Source organism: Euprymna scolopes, chromosome 23 (assembly GCF_053919585.1).
Source record: "Euprymna scolopes isolate OS-2025 chromosome 23, ASM5391958v1, whole genome shotgun sequence".
Taxonomy (NCBI): Eukaryota; Metazoa; Mollusca; class Cephalopoda; order Sepiida; family Sepiolidae; genus Euprymna; species Euprymna scolopes.
The window spans coordinates 21,909,334-21,925,432 of NC_136504.1; the positions used below are offsets into that span (position 1 = coordinate 21,909,334).

General features: G+C 32.2%; 1 protein-coding gene and 1 long non-coding RNA gene across 8 annotated transcripts in view; one reads left to right on the top strand and one right to left on the bottom strand.

Moving 5' to 3' along the window:
• Window positions 1-16,099, top strand: part of LOC145245801 (uncharacterized) — a 454,171-nt gene that overhangs the window by 77,769 nt on the left and 360,303 nt on the right. The window lies entirely within an intron of this gene.
• Window positions 1-16,099, bottom strand: part of LOC145245799 (uncharacterized) — a 445,127-nt gene that overhangs the window by 6,404 nt on the left and 422,624 nt on the right. For all 4 annotated transcript variants that reach the window (XM_080107444.1, XM_080107442.1, XM_080107443.1 and 1 more), the window contains one exon: window positions 1,308-1,793. In XM_080107444.1, coding sequence (XP_079963570.1) covers window positions 1,308-1,793 — 486 coding nt within the window. The remainder of the gene's footprint in view (window positions 1-1,307; window positions 1,794-16,099) is intronic.

The window sequence follows — 16,099 nt, forward strand, 5'->3', positions numbered from 1 at the left end:
CTGCAAGACAAAAGAAAAGTGATGAGTCTTGATTTTTTTAAAATACTACTCAACAAGCAGCACTGGAAATGTATCTTATTATATCATAAAGCTAACTTAAATTAATAACAAAGAAAAGAACTTGGTTAAAACAAGTCCTCTTCATTGAATGTTTATAAGTGGAATTGGAAATATAGGCTCTCATCTATTGTGTAAAGGGCAGTTGTCTGTGTTTATGTGTATTTGTATGTCCAGCTAAAAATGAAAAGCTACAAAACAAGCACCCACAAAATTGGTATTTTATTGATCAGTGTTGCCCAAAATAAAAATTTAGAAAAAACTTATTCATTCAGATTTTATAGAGATCCATTTAAATTTAATGTATGTTAATTATTACAGCTTTTTGGTTCTGGCGAACAAATATTAACAATGACTTCAACAGATTGTGATGTACAAATTCAATCAATGAAATCAGTCAAAATAGATAACTTATAAGAGTTTAGTAAGTTGGCATGGTATTGATACCAGTTAAAGGTAATCTCTCTTTGGAGGCACAGATTTGAATCCAGCAAGGATATATTTTATCTCTTTTTCGAGTTTCTGTGTTTCCAGACTAATAGCTAAGTTAACCATTTCTCATTTAATGTTATTGCCTACACAAACATGACTATCCACCAAAAAGCAGTGTGTTATATATGGTATTCTTTTTCATAGTTTTAATCTTATCGGCCTGCTAAAACATTATCAGAAATTGTCCAACTTGTATTTGTACATGACGCTGGTTTATCTTTATTCATAGTTGTTTGTTGGGTTGTGACTTTGAAAGACAGCATAAGATAAGGCTACCTTACAAAAACTATAATGCAACAAATACTTATGAACAACTACAAGCTGAACAAATTAACAAATATTAGAAAGAATTTATCAAGAGAGAAAGCTTAAACAAAGAATTTTAATGTGATGACACTATTTAGATAAAATCTGATAAAATTCTTGAAGAAAATTTTTCTTTGCATATACAAGATATGTAAGTGTTAATATATATGTGGTAACATTTATGCATATTAACATATGGATAATTTGGAAAAGTTCATGTGCATATATGTGGTGGAATATTCTTTAATTTTAGAGTGTTTCACAGTGGAATAGTATTGTCTTAATTTTAGATTTTTATTTTTTTTTTATAGAACTAAAGTCTACTTAATATTTCCCATTGATTTTCAACAGAATCAAATATTAGTAGTTATGTATACATGCATAATCACTTTTTGAGATTAGATATGATAGCAGTTTAAAACAAAAAAAGAGATACTCAAAGACAGACTTACCGTTTCCCACAGAACCGACATGTGATTCGAGAACCAGGGCTGCCACTGCTATTCATCAGGCAGCCTGGGCTTCCATTGCTTGGTAGAGCACCATTTTCACAAAGGGTGGAGACGTTCAGAGCACCAGGGGGCAGCACACTGAGGGCACAACCATTCTCAGTCATGTCATTAGTGCTGGTAACATTAGTACCACCTCCCCCACCTCCCCCTCCATTGTTGCAACTACCATTGCCATTGCTAGCACCACTGCCGGTCCCACCACTGTTGCCACTACCTCCGTTGCCGCCGCCAACGCCAGCAGATGTGTGGTTGAGAGCACCAGGGGGTAGGACGGAGCTGGCAGACATTGGTGGCGGCGGCGGTGGTGGAGGGGGAGGAGGTCCTCCGGGTGGCAGACCCGAGCTGGGTTCAGCATAGGATTCAGCCATTATATCTGCGTCGGACATGGCTGTTCCATTCATTGCAGTGTTTTTTTCAAAATCAGCCCTGAAAGGAGAACAATGGCCGGGGTAAAAAAAAAAAAAAAAAAAGAAAAAAACATGGCAATAACAAATTAGGATAAACCTGTGTTTTCTTTTCTTTCAGAAAGTACCAAAATCTACTTGGTACAAAAAGTGTTAATATTTGAGAAACGTTCACCCCTTGTGTTTTAAAGTCAACATTCCTTTGCCGTATGGTTCACAAGGTGTACATGAAAAATTCATATTGGTGGTCTTCTCTTTTAGCTTAAGTTTCCTCAATGTTTATGTTGTCTTTCTTTTACAATGTTTTATTGTCATTTAAAATTTCAACAACTTCCAGTCTGTAAATTAATCCACAATCATGGATCACTTCCTGCAAGTTAATGATGAATAAAAATCATATCTTTCTATGTATATTAACTAAATTAAGTTGATTATGGTATGAACACACCAACTATTTGATATAAACAGCCGAAATTTGGCGAGGATTGATCTCCTTGGAGTTTGTGGGTTAGCCCTCAAATCATAATGCATTAAAAAAAATTAAAGTGAGCTATCATTTTTAGTGTAGACTTTGTATACAACAATAATTTCCTTTTCTGGTATTTTTCATATATATAAAAGACAATAATGATCTGTTTGTTCATTGACTATCTTGAGTTTATTGGATTTAAAACTTAAAATTTAGTAAGAATAATGCTAAATCTATACAGATTGTCCTAAAGGATCGATTATATCTTGATAGGAATTCCAGCTATTATATACAATATAGATACATACATATGGCTTATTGAGATTAAACCTAAAAAACACCAAGTATTATTACTAAAATGGTGGCCCTATTACAACAATTAAGATTATGAAATTAGTTTAAATGGACATTACAATTCCTCCTCATGTTTTCAAAGAGTATGTTTGTCTAGACTAAGAAAACTATTGATAAATTGAAGAACTTTCATCTCTTAGAAAATAAATTAAGCTTTTAATCAAAATTCATATACACACTTGTGGCAATGTGAAAGGGATTTGAAGACATACATTATTTTTACTATAGCAGGAATATATTTGACTATTTTTTATTCTTCAAAATTATCAATGGCAGCTTCTATAATTACATAACAGATAAATAGGCACTCACTTATTAAGGCTATAAGGGATGAACATAGCAATTTAGAAATAGAATCATTTAAAAAAAAATGCCTGATTCTTTACAGTTTTGAATTTTTGAGATAAGGGATGATTGCATTATTTGTATTAATCAGACTAATGTTTACATAGAGGCAAAACTTTAAATGGAAAAACATCACCATTATCAAAATGTATTGGCATTCTAAACACAATGATAGCATTATAATGCCTGAATTTATTCAACAAGTACAGCATACATTTAGTGGTGATTTTCGATGATCCATGAAGTTGATTACATAATGGTGATATGTCAGAAGGGACAATCTGAAATGCTGTCCACAGACATAAGATACAAGTAAGGTCATTTTACATCAGTAAAGGTAAAAGAAAATCCTTTAATCAGAGCTAATATTCCTAAACGAATAAAAAATAATCCAGTAGAGAAAGATATCACTTGGTTCTATTTAGATATTGAAAATGTGACCTAGATTAGAAAGTAAACAGAAGAAATGACATCTTTCAGGAGTTCTAAGAGTAATGTATGCAAAATTTCTTGCAGTTTTCATGGTTTAGAAGGATGTTATAAGGCCTTAGAGTAAACTCTATCTACATAAATATTTTGGACGTAATGGTTAAAGCATGGATTGACAAAGTACAAAACGAAAGATCTAGTGTGTTTCAACAAAAGACAGCATCACCACCACACAAAACTCATGAAATGCAGAAATGGATGCAGAAAATGTTTATGATCACATGACCCTTAATATTTGGTCTCAATCTTTTGGACTATGTATAGAGCATAGTTGAAAAACATGTTAATGAGCACCCTGATAACACTAAGTAATACCTAAAAGTCTCTATAGGTAGAGTAATGTCCAATATGAACAAGGACCACTCGATCCTAGCATGTAGACAATTTATGCTTCACATAGAAGACATTATTGAAGCTGAAAGAGACATTTATGAATAAAATTACAAAACAATTTATTATTATCTTAAAAAACGTTTCTACTAAAAAGACACTATCTGGTTCTAAGATTCATTTTTATGTATGTATAAATTTACCCTCAAATACGTTATACATCCTTAAATATTCCTTCAGACTTAAGCCCTTGTGGATTCATTCCTTTACCATTATTTTTGAATTCATCTAGTTTATTCTTCAAATTTTCTATAAGTGTTACTTTTAATTATAATAAATAAATAATTTGATGATAATATAAATATAAGAAACAGAGAAACATTCAAAAACATAAAAGACATGGACAACACATTTTTAAAATAAAGATCATGACAGGATTTGTACAGTGATGACAACTCGTTAAGACATATTACATTAAATAGACAAAGACTAGTGACAACACATAAAAGGGACAAGGTCAGTGACAACACTTAAAAGGGACAGAGGAGATGACAACACTGAGGACAGGGTCCGTAACAACATTTAAAGGGAACGGGGCTGATGACAACATAAAGTCAGATAATGTATTAAGAAGACAGGTTCAGTGAGAGTATTTAAGAGAATAATTAGTAAAAATGTGTTATAGAAACATATTATTAATAGCAACATGACCAGAAATATAAGGGGACAGGACCGGTGACAATAGATTACATTTAGAAATTTAAAATCGATAACAGAAACATTACATGATAGGAAAAATAGAAAACATAAGGAAAAGGTGTAAAAATGAGGAGTGGAGGCACAAATGATAAATAAAAAGTAGGAACATTGGACAAGCGATTTAAATTTGTTTGGATAAAATGAATACAGAGGTGGGATAATTTTGAAAGACAAAGGTATAGACAATTTAAGAAAAACAAAAGTAATAACAAGACAAGACACTAATGGAAGACAAAGGTATTGACTGTTTAAGGGAAACAAATGTATTGACAAGACATTGGTAAAAGACTTTTAGAACATATAGGTCTTACTTAAAAATTGTTTTCATTTTTAAATATTTAGATTTGTGCTTACATGTTTTTTTTTCTTCAAATAAATTATTTTTTTAGGTTTTATTTATTGCTTAAAACAAAACATGTAGCCTTTTTTTACAACCATGAAAACATATTTTCTTTTTTTTTAAATAGGCCAATTTTTTGAATTATAGAATCTTGGTTCTTTTTGATAACACATTTTACTTATTACATAATGTCATTATCAGTGTTGCTATGTTGTTTTGTCTGTATAAAACTATGGTAGCATAAAGCACTCATTATTTTTATGTTAAAAAAATGCTTCATATAAACATCCATTAAGCATTTTGTGCTGCTATAGTTTAATAGAGACAAGAACAGAATAGCAAGCACTCATAATTGTATCCTGCCATAAACAAAAATTTTAAATGCAGAAAACCAAAAACATTGTTGTTATCAAAATCCACTCTGATTCTAAGAGTTTATTGTTGTTGAAATAGGTTATTTGAAAAATAATAAGACACTTTCCTTATAGCAGTGTGATTACAAAGAAGCACTAACCATTCATTTGTTACAATATATTTATAAAATGAAATTTTATTTAAAATATGTTGAGATAACTGAGGAATAAATAATCTTAAATACAAATGCAAAACTATATTTAGTATATAAGAATATTATGTTGAAATTTTTCCCAACCTAAGGAATAAAAGGAGGATTTTACAGTACTCTACTTACATAGTATTCATTTTACTTGAAATTGTTATTCAATATCATGGTAGCTAAGCAATAGTATTTGATGAATGCAAACAACCTCTTCAAAGGTAATGCTATACAGCCGCTTTGATCCATATTAATCCTTAGGGATGTTACAAGTGTCAGATTTTGAGTCTTCCTTAACTTAAGCTTTAAATTTAACTGATGACGTCATAATTTTCATAATTTGAAGAATTGTTGAATCTTTTTTTTTTTTTTACATGGTGGTCACCACTTACAAAGGCCCGGAAGCCACTTGGGGATAAAGGTTATTGCGTGTACAGTGGGATAGTATCGTATTAATCATTAGATTTGATAAAGTGTCTTACTTAAGGGGGCGGTTCATCAGGAATTTGTTTATGTTGGACTTAAAAACATCCAAGTTGTAGTCAGGTGGGAAACAGGCAAACGGAAGAGAGTTCCACAGGCGTGCACTTCTAAGAAAGAAGCTTTGTTCATGGAATCTACATTTTGATTTAGGCACAGATAAAAAGTGGGGAAAATTATTGACAGTGGTTTCAGCTAGATGGGTGTTTATCATGAATTGGCGAGGGGGGACCAGAGATTGGAGCGGAGATGAGCACTTTCCTTGGAAATAATGATAAAACAAAGACACTAAGCCACAAAGTCTATTTTATACTCTGTCAAGGCAGGATAGGCTGTTTTTAGTAGCTCCTGTCCAGATGTGGCAGCAGTACTCCATCCTTGGACGTACCTGGCTTTTATATAGATAGAGAATTGCATCATTAGTGAGATATCTTCTGGAGTGGTAGAAGGATCCTGCCATTTTCCCAGCGACCTTGGCAATAGACTTGATGTACGTGTTCCATTTCAGATTTAGATCAGAAGTAAAGGTCAAACCCAGAAGCTTGTCAAAACATGAAGTCTCCCCAAAACGAGAGCCATCCATTTCAATTTGTGCCAGATGGGGATCAGAGCGTTGATGATGTAAAAATAGGAGCTTGGTTTTGGATGCATTAAAAGTAACCAGCCACCTCTTCCCCCACTGTACCATGCACTCAAGATCAGAGGAGAGAGAATCAGAGAGAACTTTGTCCTTTTACGGCCTTTGATGTGCTACCATAGATGGTCGTGTCATCAGCATAGATGTCAACGAATGATTTAAATACGTGTTTTGGGAGATCATTGATGTAGATCAGGACGAGAGTTGGGCCCAGGATGGACCCCTGAGGGACTCTAGCATTAATACTGTGGGCCTCTGATTTCTGCTCATCAACCACTACTCTTATGAGCCTATCAGAGAGAAATGATTTAATAATTGAGAAAACATTTCCAGTTATACCATAGCTGGAAATCTTGTGAAGTAGGCTTTCATACCATACCTTATCGAAGGCCTTTGATATGTCAAGAGCAATTTCCCTAAAAAGGAAACCTTTGTCGAGATTCACTAATCCTATGAGCTATAATCGTTAGCACATCTGCTGTAGATCTAGCAGAACGGAAACCATATTGCATGTCACTAAGAAGGTTATTTCTGCTGAGATGGTTGACTACTTCTCTATTTTATATGGATTCCAGCAGCTTACTCATGACACACAGGAGACTTATTGGTCTGTACTGAGAGAGAGATGACTTATCACCTGAATTCTTAAATACAGGGCATACCGATGACGTTTTCCAGGGTGTTGAGAAGCACTTCTCCTTAAGGCAATGCTTAAACAGTTCTGTAAGTATGGGGGCAAGTTCTGGTTGAAACTTTTTCAACACTATAATTGGAATGGAATCATCCATCTTGGTTGACCAAAACAGCTCGCGTGTGCCTACATAACAGATGTTTGCATTTATTAGTTATTGTTAAGCATACACTCCGTCATGTCATTCTACAAACATTGAGTTATTAGTAAATCAAGAGTGCATCTTGAAGTATTGTCTTAGATATTTATTACTCATCAATGAAGATATTTAGACTAAAAATGCTTACTTAAAAATAGAAAGTTATAAAAGAATCAGATTTTTTTTTTTTTTTTTTTTTTTTTTTACACAGTGATCACCACTTATCAAGGCCCGGAAGCCACTCAGGGATAAGGGTTATTGCAACTACATCACGTTAGTGAGGAGATTTTATGAAGTGTTTAATTAGGGGGGCGGTTCATTAGGAATTTGTTAACATTAGACTTGAAGACATCCAAGTTGTAGTCCGGAGGGAAGCAGGCAGACGGAACAGAGTTCCACAGGCGTGCAGTTCTAAGAAAGAAGCTTTGCTCATGAAATCCGCGTTTTGATTTAGGCACAGATATAGAGTGGGGGAAATTTTTCACAGTGGATTCAGCTAGACGGGTGTTTTTCGTGAAGGTTTGGCGAGGGGGGACCAGGGATTGGAGTTCAGACGAGCACCTGCCATGAAAATAACGATAAAACAAGGATAGGCTCGCAACGTCTCTTCTGTGGGAGAGGGGTTGCAGGGTAGAGAAAAGGGCATCCCCCACTAAACCACGAAGTCTATTTTGTACTCTGTCAAGGCATGATAGGCTGTTTTTGGCAGCTCCTGCCCAGATATGGCAACAGTATTCCCTCCTTGGCCGTACTTGGCTTTTATATAGATAGAGAATTGCATCAGTAGTGAGATATCTTCTGGAGCGGTAGAAGGATCCCACCATCTTTCCTGCGACCTTGGCAACAGACTTGATTTACGTGTTCCATTTCAGATCAGGAGTAAAGGTCAAAACCAGAAGCTTGTCAAATCAGATGACTTAAATGTGCAACATTATAGGAATTAATAGATTTTGCATATGTAGAAAAGAGAGATTATATATATATATATATATATATATATATATATATATATATATATATATATATATATATTAATACAAAATGGAAGCCTGCTGTATATTATTTGATCACCAATCAATAAAAATTTATGAAAACTACAACTATTATCTTTTGGTTCAGATGTGATGTTTATCATTAGAAATTTCTAGAAAACTAAAATATTGTATGTGTGCATGTGTGTAATGTTCATTCACATCTGTTTGTAGCCTATTTTAGTTAATTACTTTGTATACATTTAGATAATATTAGGTTTTATAGAATACAACATTATGAAGTTTATATGGAAGAAATCTGGAAAGCTTTGAGGACAAAATAATGTAAAAGATTACTGCTGTTACCAATAACAAGGGATTTTATTTAGATACAGAACAAAATGAAATGTTTGATTGGCATGTGGAAGACTATCCAAAAATAAGAAAAGCCACATGATGTCCAAAAATGAGGTAGTTAAAAATATAGCTAAAGAAATCCTTATATAAGTGGATTCAAGTATACAAAACAATTGAAATGATTTCTATTTAATATTCATTTCAACATGGGAAGAAAAGCCAATACCCAATTAATGTCCAAATGTTGATTCCAACATGGGAAGAAGAACCAATGCCCAAATGTTGATTCCAACACCAAAAGAAAAACCAATGTTCAAATGCTAATCCTAACATGGAAAGAAGAAGCAATGCTCAAATGTTGATTTCAGCATGAGAAAAAAAAAACAATATTGTCCAAATTTTGATCCCAACATGGGAAGAAGAACCAATGTCCAAATGTTGATCCCAATATGGGAAGAAGAAGCAATGTTCAAATGTTGATCCCAACATGAGAAAAAAGAACAATATTGTCCAAATGTTGATCCCAACATGGGAAGAAGAACCAATGTCCAAATGTTGATCCCAACATGGGAAGAAGAAGCAATGTTCAAATGTTGATCCCAACATGAGAAAAAAGAACAATATTGTCCAAATAGTGATCCAACATGGGAAGAATTAATATTCAAGTGTTGATCCTAATATGAGAAAAAGAACCAATGTCCAAATATCGATTTTAACATTGGAAGAAAAAATAATGTCCAAATGGAAAAGAAGAATTAATATACGAGAAACTTTAAAAAAATCTGCCATGAAAATAATTGAATGGTAAGGAAAAGAAGTGTATTAACAATGGACAAATATTTTATCTAAGAAAAATATACGCTTGATGCTAGTGAAAATTGCAGAGAATTACATGAGATGATTCAGTAGGAAAAGAGAAATTCCTTTTCCTCTTTCAGGCATGACTAACAAGAAAAGTAGATAAATTATTTGGGCAGCATAAAACTTTTTTTTTTATTAGTTAATTTGTTATTTTAATAATTTGAATTAATACAACAAAACTTATTTTTGTACTTGCAAATATTTTAACACAACTATTTTCAATACAATCATACCTTGGATTAAATCAATTGATAAATAGAATTACCAAGGCATCCCCTAGAATAAATAAAAATGATATATCTTAATAAAAAGTACTGTTTACAAATTTATTAAAGCATTAATAAATTTTATCCTAATGGAGAGAAACAAATATAGAATTTTGAATATTGTGAGGTTATTAATTAGCTTGTTTATGACTACATAACCTTTACACACCATCTCTCATCAGATCACCAATGTTAAGCAACATTGAACCTGGTTAGTATTTAAATGCTGTTAGCCAAACTTCGCCCAGGTGTATAAATAAGTACCTGTTTTGCAGGAGAAGCATAACTGTCAAGCGACTAAGTCCAGATTATCAATTCTATTAAATGCTGTAAAACTGAGGATGTGCATTAGTGATGAGAATTAAGTGTAGAAAGGAGCTTTACTTTCTTTAAAACTATATAATAAAAAATTAAGTAACATTTGTCATAAACATTATATCTATAAGAACCAGCCCCTGTTTCTCGATGAAAATATCCTTTTACATGTTTACATTTACATGTACAAGGTTGTAAATCTTTCAGCACTCTGTATTAGTATAGATTAAGCAATTTTTGCTAAAAAGACAAATCTGATGAGATGATATAAACGTAGATTAAAGAAATAAAAATAACTTAGATCTTAAGAAAGAAAAACTACTTCAACCATAAGAAGAAAAAAATGAGAAACAAGACGTGATATTTCCATTTCAGAGAAAAAAAATTGTTGGGTTTAATGGGATAGGGGTTATAAGGAGTTGTAGGGAGTTGGTCATCCTTTTCGACAAGAATCACCTCAGCTTACTCAGATAAGCTGCATAAACAAACTCTTACCTTTGCAGTAGAATTTCAAGAATTTGGTTTGATGGCATTTCAAAAAGAAAAGCCAAAAATCGCACAGAATCTGATCTGGTTTTATTTTTTGTCTCACCTGAGAGCGGATAAAATAAAATAAAAAGGTAACTGAGATTTGGATGGAAAAAAGGGGCAGCCATTCACAGGAAAGATATGAGAGAGAGAGAGAGAGAGAGAGAGAGAGAGAGAGAGAGAGAGAGAGAGAGAGAGAGAGAGAGAGAGAGAAATTATGTGAATAAAAAATGAAAAATACAGAAAAATATAAAATAAAAGAAAAAATGAAGAACAGAAAAACTGTTGAAAAAAAGGAAAAGAAAGAGTGAGAAAAAAAAGAGAAACAGTAAAAAAAGTGACGAAAAAAGGAAAGAAATTGAGAAAGAAGTAGTGAATGAACAAGTGTTTTGGAATGGTTGCTATTTATTTCAGGCAATATGAGTGATGTTGACTAATTTCAACTCTTCAGATTCATTTTTAAGTGAATAACAAAAGTCTGAACCAAATTTCCTAAGTGTCAGAAAAATCTCTTAAAATATTATTATCAAAGTTAAGGAATTGAAAATAGTTTTAAAGTAATCTGACATGTTAAAAGCTTATACCTGGTTGTAATAAGCAGAAACTAAAAAGAATAAATCAGTATTGAATGATACAAAATGATAAAATAGGTAATAGATGGATAGGCTTATTTTAGTAAATTGTCTATTAATAAAATCTTTTAACTGTCATTAGACGAGTGACGAATTTGAGTGTAATTGGCAAAATCTTTGTAAGTGTGAAAAAGAAAATAAATAAATTCCTTTTGTTTATGCAAAGATTGGTTACAAGAAATATAAATGACTCTCAAACTTTTAAATGGAAAACTAATTGAGCATAACTCAAGGTTGTAAATCATTTAGCAATCAATACAAACGAGACAAGTAGATTTTGACCAAGATTTGAATCCAAATATTCCACTGAGAATTAAAAGTACTGCTTATAAGCGCATACCAGGAAAAGTGTAATCATTTATCAAGACGTGCATCCTATATAGTCAGATTAACATTGACAAGTGAAACAATCTGAAAACTTTTTCTCAAGGACAACAACCTTTTTGAAAAGATGGTAGAACTTTGTAGTGTTTAACAGCATAAAGAATAGCAACAAAATATTATCTCCAACGTGTAAAAGATGTTAAGCCAAATATGATGATGATCATGATAAGATAATCCTTTAATGAGCACACATGGGTGAAGAACAGATCATTTCTTTTCAGTAAATATTTGTAAACAATTTTTAAACAGCACGTTCATAAACGCCAAGCTTTTGCAATGAACAACTTTGGAGAAAGAAAAGATGCAAGTGTGAAATGTATAAATCCACTGGCAAATGATAGGCTTTTATTGTGTGAGGCTGTAAAGGAATAAAATAATTATCAATTAAATAATTCTGTAGATGCCTAGGCTACAATCAAACTTTTTCAGTGTGGAAAAGAAAGTCTAAATAGTTTCAGAAAAATGTACTTAAACGGATTTACTCAAATGTATACATGGCTAGTTATTGGTGCTTTTTTATAATTAACCTGACATGATTAACGTTTTTTAATTTCCAGTTTTAGCCTAGATTTTCTTACTACAATAATAAATGATAACATTACAGATTTCTGTCGTGTTTGCCTTTGTATTAAACTATAATAGTACATGAAAGCACTCAATATTTTTTGCAATTTTCTCTGACTTAGAAATTTAAAAATAGTCAAAAAAAAAAAAAAAAAAGACCACGGTTTTCTTTGTGTACTGCTCCAAACTATAAGAGTTTATAACTATTGGAGCATTCACACCCAAAATTGAACTATGTAAAAAAGATAAAACGTTTTTTTGTTAAGAAGCATCAAGATATTGAATAGTTTGGCAAACCAGAAGTGTCTCCATCTTAAAGTCAGCAGCAAACGGTGCTTGATCAGATTTAGCTCTTGATATTAATTTTCAATCGTAATATAACTCTGACGAAAGTTTCAGTGTCACAAATTTATTAAATTGTTAGGTGAAAGTACAGAATAATTAATAAAAACCCCACTCTTTAAGTTAAGAATGACTTCATCCCCATATATAATTGCAGAAATTCCCCTTTGGACCAAAGTATCGTAGGTTTACAACAACAGATGTCACATTAAAATTCAATACATATAAGCTAATAGTCACTATCATATGTAGCTTTGAACACCATTTTAGACACCTTTAGTCGTGATAATAAAATGCTACATTGCATCCTAACATCACAGTCATAACACCATCACAATCACAACATCTTTAGAGGAAGGAGTTCCTATTTTTATCTCTAAATATTTAGTTCTACTACTGCTACCAGTTGTCACCAGCACGAATTCTACATGTTCCACAGATTCTGTGACTACACCAGCCGTGACTTGCTCATAAATACTTTTTCCAATTTTTGATTCAGGAATAATAAAGACTCCTTCGCCAAAGTTTGTCCATTTTGATTATGTGAACTCTGTAAATGCTCATGTTCCGGAATCCAGTTCTACGCTTTATAAATGAACGCTTACTAACATTAAAATCTGGTGTCATTAACAGACAACAAAACCAAAAGATTAAACACCACTTGCTATCGAGTTTTTTTACCATTAAATACATTATGTGTACATTTGTGATGTTTCAAACCGACGCATTTCATCTGTATTAATATATTGCAGATTTTAGCTCTCAAATATTTGCGTCTTTATATTAAGATTTCTTCTAAAAAACAAATAAAAACAAACAAAAAAAAAAAACGATTAAAAGATATAGAAGTTTATTTATAAATTATTTTATATTTTCCGTGTGATTTGACAAGATTTATAGATTTTCCGTTATTATGATAATGATTATTGCATGTAAAATTGTCGACGACAAATAGTTTTTATGTAATAATGTTATGGTTTTCAACGGCCAGCCAAAAAATACATGTTGTTTGGTTTATGGCAAGACTATTTGTTATTCATTTACAGATTAGGCGAAAACTTATAAATGTCGTCAAATTAAAGTGAATGTGAAAGGCGGTGAGAAAACACCAATTTAACTTTTTTGGAACCTTGAACATTACCTTTATCAATGCTAAATAGAGATTATGGCTATATTAAAGATGTTAACTATGGACTAAATTATAGAGGTCAGCTCCCAAATATTTGCATTTTTTTATAGTTATGCCGAAAACAAATACAGAAGTTTATTGAGCAAAATAAATTGTTGCCAACAATTTTATTTCTGCAACATATTTCTTTTAATAAAATTATTTTTTTCGGAACCAATCATAATAAAAAAGACATGCTTATTCGGAAACAAAACTCTTCAATATATAAATATATATGCAATGCATCAGTTTAAAACATCACCAATCTACACAAGCATAAAAAGATACCAATAATGATGTGTAAAATGCATAAATGCTTATATATTTACGTACACACTTTGTTTTTTTCAATTTGGCGTTTTTGTCTGTGAAAATCTAGCTATAGTTATCAATTTGGGCTTTTTGGGCCTTTTTTCTGAAATATTTGGCTTCAAATATTTAGTAGAGTATGCCAACCCAATTAGGGCCAGATATTGGACACGTTTACTCTTTTAGAACCTTTAAAATACACATAACTTTCAGATTGTAAAATAAGACAAAAGGATTGGTGGACCTGAACAATGCTGCACCTAGCATTTAATTGCTTTATTTTTCACTTATTCGTAAATTTTTCAGGCGATTTGCTTAAAGGCTTAAATTTGAAATTATAACATTCTACTACAGTGAACACCCATTTTTTGATCACTCTCATTGTTAATGCTGCTACTAGCATTTAGATTATTCCTTTTCAATTTTTCATAAATTTCTATGGCACTTATCATAGATTACATGCTTAGCTTTTACATTACCAAAATACCTTGGAAAAAATTGTATACACCTTACCAACCGAAAAGAGAAACATTTAACGACTAGGGGCAACATTAACAACTGACATGGCAAAAAAAGTGTAGAACGTTATTATTACAAATTGTACCTCAACTCTTAAAATCATTAAAAATACTACCTTAAATTTCTTTTTAATGTGAAAATTACACCTGTACTTGATGATAGGAAAAATTTAATAGCTAGGGGAATCATTGTTCAGGTCCGTGTCAGTTTTTTCGTTGTTTCTTTCCTCATGACACACTGCTGACACGTAAGGTGAAAGCACAGAATAATCACAACACATAATCAAATCCCCCATGTTAAGAAGGAGTAGATACTAATGTTGTTACTTCAGCATGATACATTCATTTTGGCCATGGGCGCCAGTCTCCACTATTTTACCAGACCAGCAGTGGCTCCCACTAACAACTGTAGTTTAATTGTTTTGTTTTTTTTCACGGGAGAGGTGGGGGCATACTTCCACTGGGCAACGTCGGTACACGGGTCCTTCTAGTAAATAATAAAGCTATTATTTCAGCACGGTCTGTAAACCGCAGAAGATTATTTAGAAAGCCATTCTTAACATGCGAGGAGGATTAAGCTTTGTTAATTATTCTGTACTTTCACCTAATAATTTAATAAATAGAAATGAGTGAAAAACTTGGTAAACCAGAAGAATAAGCGACTCAAAACAAAGTCTTTGATATTAGGAACTAAATCTGATCAAACACCCACTCTTCCAGTTTGCCAATAGTTCTCTATAAATGGCTCTTATTTTTTAATTAAATAAAAAGGCGGCCTTAAAATACAACAAAGGCTAAACAATATAATTGGATATTGCAGGATCATATGATAATTATTTTATAACTTATTTAATTTCTACACATTAAAAGGCTAACGTCTATGAATTCCGTAACCATATACAAAATAACTTGAAAAATATGTTGAACGATCGAAAGCCATTAATAAAACTGTTTTCTTCACCTACTAATTGTCAAACAGTAAAAGGGAGTTAACTCCGACAAATTTAACGATGACCACTGATAAGTGATACGCCGTGCCGTATCAGCTAAACTTTTTCCGTCCGCTTTTTCAGTTAGAATCACTTTCAAATGAGAGGCTGAATGTCATAACTCGGTAGGCGTCACAAACAAAAAACGGAGAGAAACGTTGTTAAAGTTCAGTTTTGTGGATATATTGGGCATTAGTCGATTTCTATACATGTTCCGGTCTGAATTCGTTCAATGTACGTGTTAGAGGAGACTATTGGGGAATAAAATGATATACTAATTTTATATTTTGCCGCGATGACGCTTACCGAGTTATGACATTCAGCAGCACCTCAAATAACGAAAAGGATGCGCCTATTTGTTATCATCAACTAATAATAATTCTCATTTATCTAACAAATAATTATGTTACTATGTTGTCTATTGAAACGTGTGCCAATGATTACATTTTAGTTTTATTCACTCAACGTTGATTGAATTCAAATTATTATTTTTTGATATCACAACAAAATTATAATTAATATTGATAGAAATGTT